The sequence below is a fragment of the Eptatretus burgeri genome, chromosome 2 (genome assembly GCF_056783735.1).
Source record: "Eptatretus burgeri isolate ZD-2024b chromosome 2, Ebu_testis_v1, whole genome shotgun sequence".
Classification (NCBI taxonomy): domain Eukaryota; kingdom Metazoa; phylum Chordata; class Myxini; order Myxiniformes; family Myxinidae; genus Eptatretus; species Eptatretus burgeri.
In genome coordinates this window covers 110,502,467-110,518,156 of record NC_140962.1, presented here as the reverse complement: position 1 = coordinate 110,518,156, position 15,690 = coordinate 110,502,467, and the positions used below count along the sequence as shown (strand labels likewise).

The 15,690-nt window shown below is 39.4% G+C and overlaps 2 protein-coding genes across 4 annotated transcripts in view; one reads left to right on the top strand and one right to left on the bottom strand.

Moving 5' to 3' along the window:
- Positions 1-15,690, bottom strand: part of LOC147032818 (ATP-binding cassette sub-family C member 9-like) — a 176,600-nt gene that overhangs the window by 16,142 nt on the left and 144,768 nt on the right. For both annotated transcript variants that reach the window (XM_085870690.1, XM_085870691.1), the window contains exons 20-25: positions 15,512-15,632; positions 11,185-11,315; positions 8,424-8,502; positions 8,030-8,138; positions 7,560-7,663; positions 2,382-2,515 (exon numbers count right to left, since the gene is read on the bottom strand). In XM_085870690.1, coding sequence (XP_085726816.1) covers positions 2,382-2,515; positions 7,560-7,663; positions 8,030-8,138; positions 8,424-8,502; positions 11,185-11,315; positions 15,512-15,632 — 678 coding nt within the window. The remainder of the gene's footprint in view (positions 1-2,381; positions 2,516-7,559; positions 7,664-8,029; positions 8,139-8,423; positions 8,503-11,184; positions 11,316-15,511; positions 15,633-15,690) is intronic.
- LOC147032819 (uncharacterized) overlaps positions 1-15,690 on the top strand; it is a 106,035-nt gene that overhangs the window by 62,875 nt on the left and 27,470 nt on the right. The window lies entirely within an intron of this gene.

Sequence of the window (15,690 nt, the reverse complement as noted above, 5' to 3'; positions counted from 1 at the left end):
CATTTCTTGGGGAATATTGCTGATTTTGTCACTGATTATTGCTTTTAATTCACTGAGAGTGTGTGCATTTGTTGCATACACTATATCCTTCAAATATCCCTACAAATATAAATATTGCGACACAAGATATGGTGATCGAGGTGGCCATAATGGCTTGGAAACTACACGGTCACCAAAGAGTAGCCTAAGTTCATTCATGCTGTATCGTGAAGTGTGACTCATGGCACCATCTTGCTGAACCACCTTTGGTTGATTTCATTTTCTGTTACAGGTCACGTATTTCTGTAACATTAGGCTACATTTATGCAAAATATTAGGTTCCTAACTGATATAGTTTTAGCGTATGGGAATTATTTCGGGTTCTGGAATAAAGAAGACATCACCCGGTACTGTATCCACAATAAAGTTGAAGTTTACCCTGGATTTAAGATAATGTGCCTGCCAACTGCTGTCTTCTTAGCCCAAACAAAATGTGTCCCACCACAGCTAATACGAGGGCAAGTTCTTAATGTCCTGCAATATTATGAAGGGAAAATTTGTTACTACTCTATCAATGTCCCCACAATGAGGCAGAGTTGGAAAATCAGCATTCCATCCTCCCTCCCACCAACCAAATAGGGCAACACTTGACATGTTTAAAATGCGATCATTTCAGCCTGCATACTTGAACATGCAAATGCTGTAATCTTTTACCTGCAAACATTGTCTGACGTTCTGATGGTGAGTGTGCTGGAATCATGTGAACAGTCTATGATGCATCTACCGTCCACGTCTTCGGGCAAAGTTTTCCAGTCTCCACATGGTTCCTTAGAATCTCGCTTGTTATAATACATTACCATCGCCACTGCAGAATATGGGTAGTCTGAATTCTCCGCAAGTCATGGTACATTTAAAGTGCACAGTGTGCACATTAAAATAATTAATGCAGTGATAATGTGCATCTCTGGGTTCACCATGACTGATCTCATATAGTAATCACATGATTGACCACCACACCTCGTTAAAGGCAACTCGTCTGCACCTTGCCACCTGACCCATGTTAAATATTTTCATGCAAATGTCACAATACTTTAATGTATATCACAAATTTCAGGAATTTATGGGGATTAGTTCGCATGAATTATAATCAGTGCGAGCACAGCTTAGGGCATTCCAACGTTTTTAAGTGCAGCAAAATGGTCTCCAATTCAAATTGTCCAGAACTTCATGTGAATGTGCAATGGTGAAATAGCAGGGACAGTATGTGTGGGACAAAGTGCTGAGTGCACATTGGAAACTGAATTTCAGGATAAATAAAAAAGGTGGATGGATGCCACTGTAAAAGTGCAACTGGTAGGAGAACAGATTACATGTTAACGAACCCCAAGGAAAAAGGCTTCATGGATTGTCAAGGCTTTCGGAAATGCGTGTGATTTCCAAATAAATCACAAAACTCTTCATCATTTTAATTTGAAGAGATTTTTTTTTTCCCCCAGAAGTGAAAGGAGCATATATATATATATATATATATATATATATATATATATATATATATATATATATATATATATATATATATATATATATATATATATATATATATATATATATATATATATATATAAAACGTTACTTTAAACCAACATGAAGGAATTGGAAATGTATCTTCACAGATGTAAGACAAGTAAAATATTAAGCAATGTGTATATAATGGAGCAAGTGTATGTATGTATCAACTACTCCTCCGAGATGATTTGACCAAGGAAGCTGAAAATTTTCAGGGATTAATGAGAGCACCCTGAAGATGTGCATATGCAAGTTTTGTTTAATTCCACTGAGTTTTGAATTTTTTTTTCACCCATCTTGGCATTTTCTTCCTTTGGGGAAAGTGGGTGCAATTAGAACTTTCTGAGATATATAGCCACAGTTTATTATATTTGCACATAAGCAGTATGCATGTTTTCGCTTCATATACGTAACCTGGGTTAATTTTATTTTCGGGAGCAATTGAGGCAGCGGTCTGTTGCCTATACACCACCCAAATAAAGGAATGTGTCAGAAGAATGTGTCACATGCTTGGAACAAGATTGCCTGTAGTGTGAGCACTCTGCTATGGTATTAATAATCATGAAGATAATATGACCCCCCCCCACCCCTCTTCCCGGCACCTCTCGGAGGGAGTGGTGCTTCTCGTGCTTAATAATATGGATACGAGTGTATTTGTTAGAAAAGACAAACTACATGGTGGAACAACAGAGGTGCAGCACCACCACCAATAACTATACACTTGATATACCTCAGTCAAAACAATCATTAAAAAAAATACTCCCATAACAATATATAGTCTCATGCATGAACTGAAGGTTTTTTGTCATGAATTTTACAAGTGTTTCCACACTCACTGTGGCCATGTCTAATGCTGCAGTTGCTTCATCCATGATGAGAATTGTGCTTTTTCGTACAAATGCACGAGCTAAGCAGAACAGTTGTCTTTGACCAACACTGAAGTTCTCTCCACCCTCGGTAACTGGTGTATCTGTAAAAGAACACCAGGTACAACAACTTTGCAGATGTACTTTTAATAGGATTGTGAGCCCAACTTGTAGAACCTACAACATTACTGAACAGGTCTCCTTGTTCAGTGCAAAAATTACAAGATTCATGCTGTCGTTGACATTGCTCGGAGGATTAGATGTTATGTTGATTACACTCACAGTATATTGATATATAGTGTCTGAGGCTCATAGAAGAGCCCACTTAACTCACATGTAAGATGAGGCCCAACTCACTAAAGATAAAGAACATTGCACATAGGATTTGAGTTTGGGTTCATGCACACGCTTGTGAATCAAGTGCTCTGACAATGACATTGATTTTGCCACCCAACATAATTACCTCTGCCACCGAAGGTGGGTGGAGGTGACTGTATGTTTTCACCCCTGGCTCGCTGTCTGTCTGTCTGTCTGTGAATAGGATATCTTATTGGATAAGTTGGTTCGGTGACAAGAACAAGCCAATTATATTTTAGAGGTCTGGATCCAGATCTAGCCAATTAATGGGATACAAAACGTAAACTGTTCAGTCTCGTGGAGGTATGCACTCTACTGAGTGTCATTCTAGTTTATTGTGATTCTGGTGTATCATACTCTGCTACAGAGCATCGGTACTGACGAAGCAGTTTTTTGGCAAGAATTATACTGAGTGGTTGAAGTTGAAAGATGGCAAAAGGTTCCACCAGGAATCACCCATATCACCATAATCACCCAATCACCCCCAGGGGGCATGGCTGAAAATGATACTGCTCTTACACCTTTGTGCCATGTAGTGATCAAAACTGCCAAGTCTGGTGAATTTCTGCACAGCCATTTAGCGGGAGAGAGCGTTATGGACAGACAGACGGACAGACAAATGGAGCCGATTACAATATCCCACATTTGTTTCAAAAAGCGTGAGGATAACAAGAACAACAGGGTTCCCACCTGTTGGCTTGAAAGCCGAATAATCCTAACAAGAACAATAGGAGGCCAAATAATTATAACAATAATAGTAATATACTACCCAGCTGATTAAGTGCTTTCATTCTTTCTTTCTTTTTTTCCCCCTACTGTAGCTTCATTTTGCATTAATTCCTCCCATACATTTTGGAAACATGGTGCGGTGTATTAAGTAGGCATAACTTAAATGTAAGTAGTGCGCTTGCAATTTACCAAATGGTTTGATGAAATTTTACCAGTTTTTACAACGCTTTTACAAACCCAAATGGCTCAGAGTTCCATGGACCAGTATGGTGAAGTCTTGTTTCTTGCTGACTGTGATGTGATATCTTTGGGACCTTGAGGGCATCCAGAATTGTTGGATCAAATGTTTTCCTCTGGGAGGAAATAAATCCAGACCAAGATTATTAATACTCTCCCCTTTTCCATCAGTTAACGTTGTGTGGGCAGTCTCTATGATAATTCTTTAACAGTTCCAATTATTCCCACATGCTTGAGTGATCAGCCATGGAAGGTTTACGCCCCAATTATTTTATGAAACAACTGGCAGGCCTGATGTTTGACTGAAGTTGGGAGGAATTTGGAATTCTTTCACGGCATCGGCGATAATTCGTCTACTCTTCGGGAAAGACACCGTGGGATCATCAACTTCCACCAAACAACACAAGCAGATAGGACACGGTTCAGTCTCATGTCTATCTGAAGAGTGGATCATTTTGTGGTTCAACGCACTAATCAGACACTTTATCATCAGGTTGGGAATCAAATACAGAGTATACTCAGCTCAGAAACAAGTGCACGAGATACCCTCGCCGAAGGAGAAGGGATTGCATTTGGGTCGATTTGTTACTTGCAAAATCGAAGATTTTTCAAGTATATTGGTCAGTCGATTTTGTTATTCTGTTTGTCGGTCTGTCTCTGTCTGTCTGTTTGTCTGTGTTGATCACCTTCAGGTCACAATTTGAAACCGATCATCACGAAACTTCACCACATGGTAGAGTTTGTCATAAGGAAGAAGCATATTATTTTTGAGGTCAAAATGTCAAAAGGTCAACATAGGCCAAAGGTCGACAGCTTAGGTGAGATTTCTAAAATCCTGAATTTTCATCCGATTGACTTGAGATTTGAAGAGGATTTATATTTCAGGTCACTGAATTCAACCAGCCAATTATTTTAAAGGTCAACATAAGGCCAAAGGTCAACAACTAAGGTGAGATTTCTAAAATCCTCAATTTTCATGCGATTGACTTGAAATATGAAGAGGATTCATATTTCAGGTCAATGAATTCAACCAGCCAAATATTTTTGAGGTCAACATAGACCAAAAGGTCAACATGGGCCCAAGGTAAACAACTAGGATGGTATTTCTAAAATCCTCAATTTTCATCTGATTGACTTGAAATTTGAAGTTGCATATTTTAAGTGAACTCAACCACCAATTATTTTTGAGGTCAAATTTATTTTCAGGATTTTATAAGTATCGTGTTCTGCATGACATCTTCTTTTTGTTTGTTTGTCTGTTTGTCTGTCTGTCTGTTTGTTTGTTTGTCTGCACAGAACTTTCGTGTTTTCCTCCACAATCGCTTATTAGACTGAGACAAAATTTTCACCATAGGAGCGACTACTCGTGTAGAATGTTGTATTGATAATTATGACATCATAGGTCACGTGGTGTGGCAGCCATGTTTGAAAAATGGAAAAACTTTGGACCTCTATCTCTGAAACCACATCAAGGAAAATTTTTTAACTTGGCCCATGGCAAGTATTCATGGGGAGTGTGATTTTTTTTTTGTGATATCATAAATGCCTTCATTACGATATCATATTTGCATATGTAGAATGCTACATCTGATCAGTATGAAAAATTTTGAGGGTCATCTCAGGATAAAATGGTCCACAGCAAAAAAAAAAATGATGACGTCATTGGTCACGTGATTCGGCAGCTGCATAGTTTTTTTTTTAAAACCTTCAAAAATCTTCTCTGAAGTGGCCCAACAGATCGAGGCAAAACTTTACACATATAACCATCGAACCATGAGGACCAAAAGGTTCACACATATGACATCATAGGTCACATGGTTTGGCAGCCATATTGGATTTACCCTAAAACCTATAAACATTTATTCTTCTCCAGAACAGCTGGACAGATCGAGGGGAAACTTCAAACAAATGTTCCCCAAGCCTTCGGGATATCAGGGTATTCACGAATGATTAATTGATGTCACATGGTCTGGCAGCCATACTGGATTTAGTGAAAATCTTAAAAATATATATTGCTCTTGAAATGCTTAATCAATCAAAGTGAAACTTCACCATTTTTATGCAGTTGTGATGGGAAATATAGATTTTAAATTGAAACCTGATCGGACGCATGGTCTGGCAGCCAGAATTATTAAATTTTTTGATCTGGGTTCTTTTTGATTTATTTATTTATTTATTATTATTATTTTGGAATAAGGCTCACTTGGCTGTGCCTGGATGGGTTTGAGTGTTGAGTAGAAGCAGATGAAATATGAATCCTATCCAGGTTCCTCCTGATGACTTCATCTTTTCTTTTTGCTTGTTTGGGTTCCTTCTGATTACTCCAATGCAGGACTGCACCTATTTAGTCTTTAATTTGATTTGAATTTATTTCAATCCCATTCTGAATTCAATTGAATAATAATAAAAAAAGTCATGGGTCAGGTGTCCAATCAATGAGGTGTTGCATCACAGAGGGACATCTTGGTATCCAGTCATCACTGCCAGCAGTTATAAAGTGACAGTTATAATTATGTGCCTTATTAATTATGAAACACACCAGTACACAAGCAGTACATAAAATACACCAAACAAAACTACACAAACGCCACACAAAACATGTCCTGGCAAGAGTCTGCAATCTCCGATTGCTCTTTTTCTTGTTGACATACTGTGGAGATTGCAGCATTTCAAATTATAAAAACATTATCACAATGTGGTTCATGAGTGTACAGAACATTCCAAAATGGGTGGCAGGAATTAATGCACAACAAATAATGTGGAATAAATAAATGTTGACAGAATATTCCTCAATGTATTGTGTGCTGTGTAATAATAACGTAATGTTATTTAAATGGTAACCTTCCTGTTGGAAAATCAGGAGCAACAATGAACTACCAAAAGAAACAATGATAATAGTTGATGATGACTATAAATACCACGTGTAGGTAAATAATATAAAAGGTAGCCTGTTGATTGTGGTGGTTTTTCATCAATAAAGTGCAATGAGGATAGCGGGTGATGAGTTAACTTCTGTCCAGTTGTAAGAAGGCATAGGTTTTGCTGACTACAAATTATGTCTGTGAGGCGGCCACATTTAGATGTGCTACAGAGAACTTTGCTAGTTCATTATTTTTAAATGCCAAATTACCAACCTTATTAATTGTTGCTCTGGAATCCAAAAAATGTGTTTTTGGCTTTATCATAAATGACATATTTTATTTGTGCCATTTTTCTTTCCCTTCGGCTCTTGCCATGACCCCTGCAGCTTGTTCAGCAAGTTTCATACTTGCTCTGTTCCAACACACTAGAATACTCACCTGGGTATTAGATTGTTGTGTGTTCGTAGACTGTGATGTGGAGGTTGTGTGCTTGCCTTTGAGCTGTCAAGCCTGGGATCCACCCTCGGCCAGATTATAAATCTTTCAGATTGGTGATTCACAGGCAGGGAATTGCATCACAAAGTACACCATCCCTCAGATGGATGTTAAGCTGGATGTCCCTTCTGCTAGGATTTGGTGGTGGAGGTTAAATAGTCTGAGGTGTCTTTTGACAAAGAAGCAAAATATTGCCGGCACAATGGACAAATTCCTGATTCCTGCCCTAAACCCGGAAGACAATGGGAATGGCAACCCAGTTTTTGTTCCTCACATTATTTCATAATTAATTTAATTGCTGGCCCTTCAACCCTATTGCTATGATTTGAGAAAGAGGGTAGGAAGTGTTCATATTAAATTGTATGGAGTTGAAATTATAATTAGATGATATATGAACACTCAAACACTCTTTGCAAGCCCATTACAAGTTCTGCTTAACACTGGGGAATCATACTTCAGGTGTCCTCACCTAGGCCTTCAGGTAGGGCTGTAACCATGTGCTTCAACTGAGCAATCTCAAGTGCAGACCAAAGCAAGTCATCTTTGCACGTTCCTTCTGGGTCCAAATTGAATCTGTTTGGGAATAATTAAAGGACATTTTACTCCAAGTAGTAAAATAAATGAATGAAAAATGCTACTCCAGAATTAAAGCTTATCCTGAGTGTTGAGTAATGCAGGTAAAGACTTTTTAAACTTCACTAAGCACCCCACCCCCATCTCCAAAACACACACACACACACACACACACAAACACACACAAACACACACAAACACACACACACAAACACACACACACACACACACACACACACACACACACACACACACACCGTAAATAGCTGGTGTGAGGAGTAACAAGCTGGGAGGTACAGTCATGGTAATGGTGGGTTGTGAGGGCTGGTGGTTGTATCAATATATTTTAAAATGGTATAGAATTACCTGATCGTTCCACTGAAGAGTACAGGATCTTGCATGATGATGGATACCCGGGAACGCAGTGTGCTGAGTGGGATGTCTGCAATATCTTTGCCATCAACAATAATTTTTCCTATGCCAACAACAATAAAGAACCATAATGAATTAAGGAACAATTAATTGTGCTGCTATTCTCTTCCTGTTGTTTGAATCTTGTAAGCATTTTAGGGAATGGGGAGTGAAAATGGGGTATGTTTATATCTTTGTCTCAGTCTGTTGCAACATAACAGCCATGGTCAAGATCAGTGGCCCTTCACACCATGATAAAACCCTCTTTAATAAGATCAAACCCTCATTAAAACCCACCTCCTCCTCTCTTTTCAATCTGCATAAACACGAGCAAGCTTTGCTGCATTACCTTCACAAATATCAAGCATTCTGAAGAAAGCCAGAGAAAGCGATGATTTTCCACTGCCTGTTCTGCCACATATTCCCACCTGTTAAAATAAGAACTTGTTACAAATGTACCTGCAAGTATTGTCATGTAGAGCTTTCGAAATTGGTGCATATGTACAATAATTGATTTTCTCTTAAAAACACAAACAGGTGTAATTTACACACAAAAACAGCACAGGCAGAAAGCAATTTATTTGATGATGTACAGTAATTATTTTGTAAATAGATAATTATTTTGTAATTGATAATAAAATACCACAATACATTTTGTAAATTTACAAGATAGATTTACAACTATACATTTTGTAAATTACCAAGATAGATTTACCATGATACATTTTGTAAATTAACAAGTTAGATTTACCACAATACATTTTGTAAATTAACAAGATAGATCTATCACTATACATTTTGTAAATTAACAAGTTAGATTTACCACTATACATTTTGTAAATTAACAAGTTAGATTTACCACTATACATTTTGTAAATTAACAAGTTAGATTTACCACTATACATTTTGTAAATTACCAAGATAGATTTACCATCCATCCATCCATACTCTGTGCAGAGTGTTGGTGCTACCTAAGCAGTCTCCTTGGCTATTGGGTACAATCCTGGACAGGTCACCACTCCGACACAGGACACTAGCAAGCTGGCACTCATTTTGCAGACCTCGGAAGGATGACAGGTAGAGTCAACCCCACCTGGTATTAATTCAACCGCTAAGAGGGATTGAACTCGGGATCCTAGGATCCCAAGCCCACCACCCTCACCATTAGGCCAACACCAGGCATATAGATTTACCACTATACATTTTATAAATTAACAAGACAGATTTAACATTATAAAAGTACCACTGTAGATTTGCACAATTCATCCAGGTTCACGATTCATTCCAAACTTTACACAATTCATCCAGGCTCACTACTCACTCCCAAATTTACACAATTCACCCAGGCTAACTATAAAAGTACAGGCCCAATGCTTGCCTCCACTCATTTGTTTCTATTTTGTCTCACCTGTGGAACCAATTTCCACATTGTGTTCAATTTCATCCTTCCCTCAACTGCATCAAGATGTTTGTTCACCTCCTCCTCGAGTCATCCCCTATCCATACTCATGATATTTTGTACCCTCATCAACTCTCTCTTAGGCCACCCCTTCATTCCCAGATTATTACCTCTGCCACCGAAGGTGGAAGAAGGTTATGTTTTCACCAATTCGGACAAAACTTGGTGGACAGGTTGGGTGCATGACAAGGATGAATTCATTCGATTTTGGTGAAGATCCGAATCCGGATCCAGATACGATAATTTTTTTAATCTTCAAGACGATTCTTCACCATTGAAAGATGGGGCCAGAACCAATATATTGCATGATATTTCAAAAATGTATCGGGCCAGAAATGTTATACTGGATCAGGCATTGCGTGGCGGAGGTATGCATTCTACCGATTGCCCTTCTAGTTTATTTCACTTTCTCCCTTCTTCGCTCACCCACCTTTCCGTTTTTTGTTTTGTTCCATTGCTCTTTCATCCTCAATTTTCTCGTCCTCTTCTCTCAGCCGCCTTCTTGCTTTGTTTGAACATGTATCAACTTGTTACCACCTGTTTCACACCCTCCCCTTGCTGATCTAATTTTCCCTTCGCCAATATTCCTCCAAGTGTCCCTCTCTTGGGTCACTATATGCAGTTGTTGATGTGTTCCCCACTTTTCACCGTTTTCTTTCTATTCTGTGGTCTAACTCTTCCATGAGCCTTGACTTTGTAAATAAAAAAGAAAATTACAAGGGATATGATGCAGCAGCATACACAGCTTGGCCATCCCTGAAGTTATTCATCAAGACAATTTCTCAGACCTAAAAATGTGAATTAATTTAGGTTCAAGCAGACATCTTGATGAAAAAGGTGTCTCTTTGAGAGGGATTGCCGACATGCTTGGCATGTAGCAGAATAAATCACAGATGTGAGAAATTCACACAAATCACAGAGATGTTCAACAGCATGGACAAGGAAGTGATAAAGGAATATGATAACCTTGAATGTCATTGCACCTCTCAGAGAACAGCCACCGAATCAACAATTAATTGCTTTATTCAGTCCCATTTTTCCTTCCAAGGCTTCAAGACAGCTGTTCACTACCACCTCAAGTCATCTCCCATGCATACCCATGATCTCTTCTACCCCAAAACACTCAGCTTTTCCAGGTTATTAATTATTTCTCCCCTCCCCCTCACCTTCGTCTTCTTGCTGTATTTCATTCAGCTTGTGTACAGCTTGTTCACACCATGTGTCCTTCCCCCCTCCCTTTGATCTCACCCTCACCTCTACTCTACTGTTGGTATTTACCCATTTCAATTTTGCTCCCTTCCATTCTGTTCTAGCTCTTCCACGAGCCTCGATCATGTACACAAAAATCCCTCATATTTATCTTCAGACATGAGGATCATATTGTGTAGAAGTAATAAGGGAAAATATAACGAGATGCACTGGTTAATTCTGACGTTTATTGTATAAATTGATATCATGGAATGTTTAGCTCAATAAATGAACAGCCAGTGAAACAATGCAATCTGGCCTTAGTTGGACAATACTAAACAGGCCATTTTTGTATGAAGAGAAGAGATTTGTAGAATGTATCGATTGAATTGACTACGATTCAGCCCTCATTGTGGATGCTGTGAAGGGAGGGTTGAGCCAAAATATGTTCTACTAGCCTCACCTTCTGGCCTGGATTAATGGTGACATTCACACACTTCAGTGCTGGACTCAAGGTTGTGTCATATCGTACGGCCAGGCTGTCGATGTGAATGTCTCCCTGGCCGGGCCAGTTTTCTGGTACAGCTTGTTGGTCTGAAACACAAGGCAGGCATGCAAACCGCTTTCTCTCTCAACCCAATGAATTGTGGGATTGAGGGAGGTGACAAAACTAAAGATCATTCTCACAGTTGACCCACACTCCCTTTTTTACAGGATCTATGTCAGATGTAGGAGCTGCTGCAAGCCGACAGACACATTTGACACTAGAGAGTTCACAGATCATGACACCCCACGTCATGTTACACAAGGAAACTAGATGCAGGAGGAGGCTATTCGGCCCATCATGCCTGCACCACATCAACACCAGACCAATTTCATCTGCAAAACAATGCAATTTCATTGGGGGAATGAGGGGAGAGATGTGGATGAGACAGTGTGGCATGTCTTGGGATGTCCCAATGGTATCAAAATAAGAATATGGGAACATATTAATTTTAATTATTTAAATAAAATAAGGAATTTTTGAGTGGTTTTCATTGTCCAGGCAAGGGGGAGGGGTGGTTCTTGGGTGAGAAACATCCAACATCTCATTTTGACATCATTGGCTTTCAATTCAAAACAAAGATCCAGGCTTTCAATAACATCTTAGATGCTGCCATCTTGTCTGTACTTGTTTGTGGTGAGGATGTTGAGGTCATGTAGAGATTCACTTAGATTGGCAGTGAAATTCATGTCTCCACATGTTGTGAGCCAGAGGTCACTAGACGTCTGTGTCGGGCCTGGGGAGTCGTGGATTCACTGGATCATGGGGTGTGGTGCTGTAAGTACCTATGCAGGAGGACAAAGGTCCAAGTCTTCAAGTCTTTTATGCTTCCAGTCTTGCTCTAAGCATGTGAGACTTGGACTCTTACCAAGGATCTGAGACGAAGACTTAACTCCTTCGGTACCAGGTCTCTTCAGAGAATCCTTGGCTATCGCTGGTCAGACTGTGTGTCCAACAAGCGGTTGTTGAGCAGGACTCAAATGAGATTTGTTACCTGCATAGTCTGTGAGCGTCAGCTGCAGCTGTATGGACACGTGGCTTGTTTTCCTGACTGATCCTGCTCACCACATTCTCTCAGCGAGGGATCCTCGTGAGTGGAGTAGGCCAACGGGACAACCACATGTCTTGTGGTTGCAGCAGGTTGATTGGCATCTCAAGGAGATGGGGATGAGCCAGGCATCTGCCTGGGGGATGGCCAGACAGAGACCCCTGGAGTACCCATAGAAAGTGGACACAGTGATGCGCTGCTCCGGTGCTTGTTCCCATATGTAACCTAACCTAACCTAACCACATACCACCCCTTGCCGAAACCCCCACAGACATGACACTCCGCACAGATGCACACAATCACCCATTCCTACTCAAGCTTCTTAAAAGTCCCACCAATAACCCGATATCCTTCTATCTCCAATACTTATAGGTACGTTCCGTATCTAATTCCAATTTAAACTCATCTACTGTTTCTGCTGCTACGACCTTTCCAGAGAGACCATTCCAGGCATTAACTACTCTCTGAGTAAAAGTCACCTGCCTTACTACCATATTAACTCTCCTCTTCTTTACTCTCAGGACATGGCCTCTTGTTCTATCACTGTCTACTCTGATGAATAATTAATTATTCTGAACTTATTTTGTTGATACCTTCATTATTTAATATATCTCCATCATATTCCCTCGTAATCGCCTCCTTTCTAATATATGGATCCCTGTCTCCTTCAGTTGCTCCTCATAGCTGAGTCTAACTCGGCCTGGAATCAATCTAGTAGCTCTGCGCTGAACCCTCTCTGTGGAAGCTATGTCCTTCCTGAGTTGTTGTGGCAAAAACTGCACAAAACACTCTAGATGTGGCCTCACTAAGTGTTCATGTATATAGTTTAGTTTTAATAAAAACATAGGGGCAATACCCCTGGGCGCTCACCTGGTAGCGGCTGGATAGGATAACCAGGGAACCACTGGTAGGCATGGGTGACCCACAAAATATGTATAAATGGAGAGAAAGTAAATACCTCTGGATATTATTTTTTTTAATGCCATGAACAAACTTTGGTACATCAAGGGTGATGAAGGCGGTGGACAAGTTTCATCAAAATCGTGTGTGTAGTTTCTATGAAGAGAGCAAATACCGATTTTTTTTGGGGGGGAGGGGGGGTCATACCCCCACCTCTCCCCAGTTGACCCCCTTAATGAGCACATATTTTAGTGCAGTCAATAAACCTTCATTAATCAGATATGAAGCTTGTGGCCAAGTTTCATCAAAATCGTGTGTTTGGTTCAATGATACTGATATAAATATTTACAGAACTGACTCACTAACTGACAGACTCACCCACAGACACTGCTCAATCGCATAAGCTCACCAGATTAAAGTTCATGAGATATAATAATGGTAATTAAAGATCGTTGAAAAAAATCCAGGAGTTGAGCGTGACTGAAGCATTTTCAAATATCACCCTTGTGGCCTCATACACTGTAATATGACGACCTTGAGTCACATTTGAGAAGATGGAGGCTTTATTGATCACCACAGACCATACCGTCAATCGGCCTTGTACTCACATAGCCATGTTGGCTGTCTTCTTCACCCCGATACTGTCCCTTTCACATGTCATGCTGTCATGCTGTACATGGATATATATATATATATATATATATATATATATATATATATATATAATGTTTTTTGGAAGTATTATGAAGGCGCTTTGTCTATAAAGTGTTCAAACAAAAAATTAATTTAATAAAGATTTAAGGGTGTTAAAGGCGTATAAAGAAATTAATTTTGGTTTTTACCACTGTTTTCTCCAGCAGCTATTACATCACCCTTTGTAACATGTCACATAAGTTATTTGTGCCTGTTGTTTGTGTACATTATAACGTCCTTAAAAACAGTAAGTTTCATGTTTGTATTTGTTTTAAATTTTGTTTGACTGCCAGGCAGGAAGACAGAGTGAAAAATCTTATCTCACTCCTCTGCGCATGTGCGATCGGGTCAAATTCAGAGCCAAAATACAGTAAAATGGCAGACTTGTCTTTCTATTCATGTTCCGATTTGTGTTTTATAATACAACATTCAATTTAAATCATTTGTTCCCTGATCATAAATCGATAAGACAGACATACGGAAAGATGGAAAGATGGACGGATGGAGAAATGGACGGACATGAATCAATTACTTAACCCCACTTTTCGCTTCGCATGCACAGGGTAAATAAATATCGAACTTGACTCCAGACAAATACAGCCATGACCTTGGGGGAAGTGATGCAACTTCCCAGTTCACTCTGGGTGCCAGTGACACCATTTTGTGACTTTGCTTTTCTGTCCGCAATCAGTGAGGGAAGTATAAATATTCCTCCCTCTCCTATCCTCATTGGATGCCAACCATGGGTGTATTGGTACTCTCTCCTAGGTGCAAAGCTTCAAACAAGGAAGCAGCATGTACCATTTAAAAATTATTTGGTATGACTCAGCCAGGGTCAGAATCAAACTGGCAACCTCCCAGACTCAGAGCAGGTTTAAAAACCCTTCTTTCAAATCTTGTATGCCTGAAAATATGAATTCCCTTACAAGGAACTTTGATGCAAAAGGAAGCCATTAATCCCATCAAAGTCTAATTTAACTGCACAAAAACTGACTTTCATTGCCTTTCGTTGGCTCGGTTGGCAATACAATGCGTTGATTAAGTGCACAAAAATCATGACAGAGGTTCTCAGAGCACTACAGAGTACAGTTTCCTATTTACCTCCAATTTAAATTCCCGGCCACAAATTATGTCATGCATCACAAATGTAATTTTTTCAGACATATTTGCCATGAACAGACTGTAAGATTTATTGATCATTTTTGGAACCATCACTCATCTGCATAACAAACCTCTGATGAAATGCTTGAAAATTACATCTCAGTACTTCTTTTAACAAACATCATTGGATGATAATTTGATTCATAAGAATAGTGACTTTCATTGTCCCTTATGAATCAAAATAATAGACCAATCACTAATAAGTCAAAGAGTTCCACTCACTAAAAAGAAAACGAATACATTCAATAAAGTACAGTGCATGAATTCATGCAATTTCAAAATAATATTCCACACAAACAAACCCGCAGGGTAATAAAAACGACAGGTCTGAAGGATGGCTTCAAAAGATTATAAAACAGATGCAACTTCAGAGAAGTTGAGAACTGTTAAAGATATCATCACAATGGTCCTAAACGCAGCCCGTAAACAAGGAACCATTCTCACCTGGTGATGTCTCGTAGTCCTCGGACTGCACCTCCATAAGCGAGCACACTCGATGGACCGCCCCGAGCTGTACCTCAATGTCTGCTAGGTTTTTCACCACCCAGTTGAGGAAGTTGGAGACCTTGGGTTGAGTGATTAATGCACAATATAATTCATCACTACGATATGGACTCCAATAA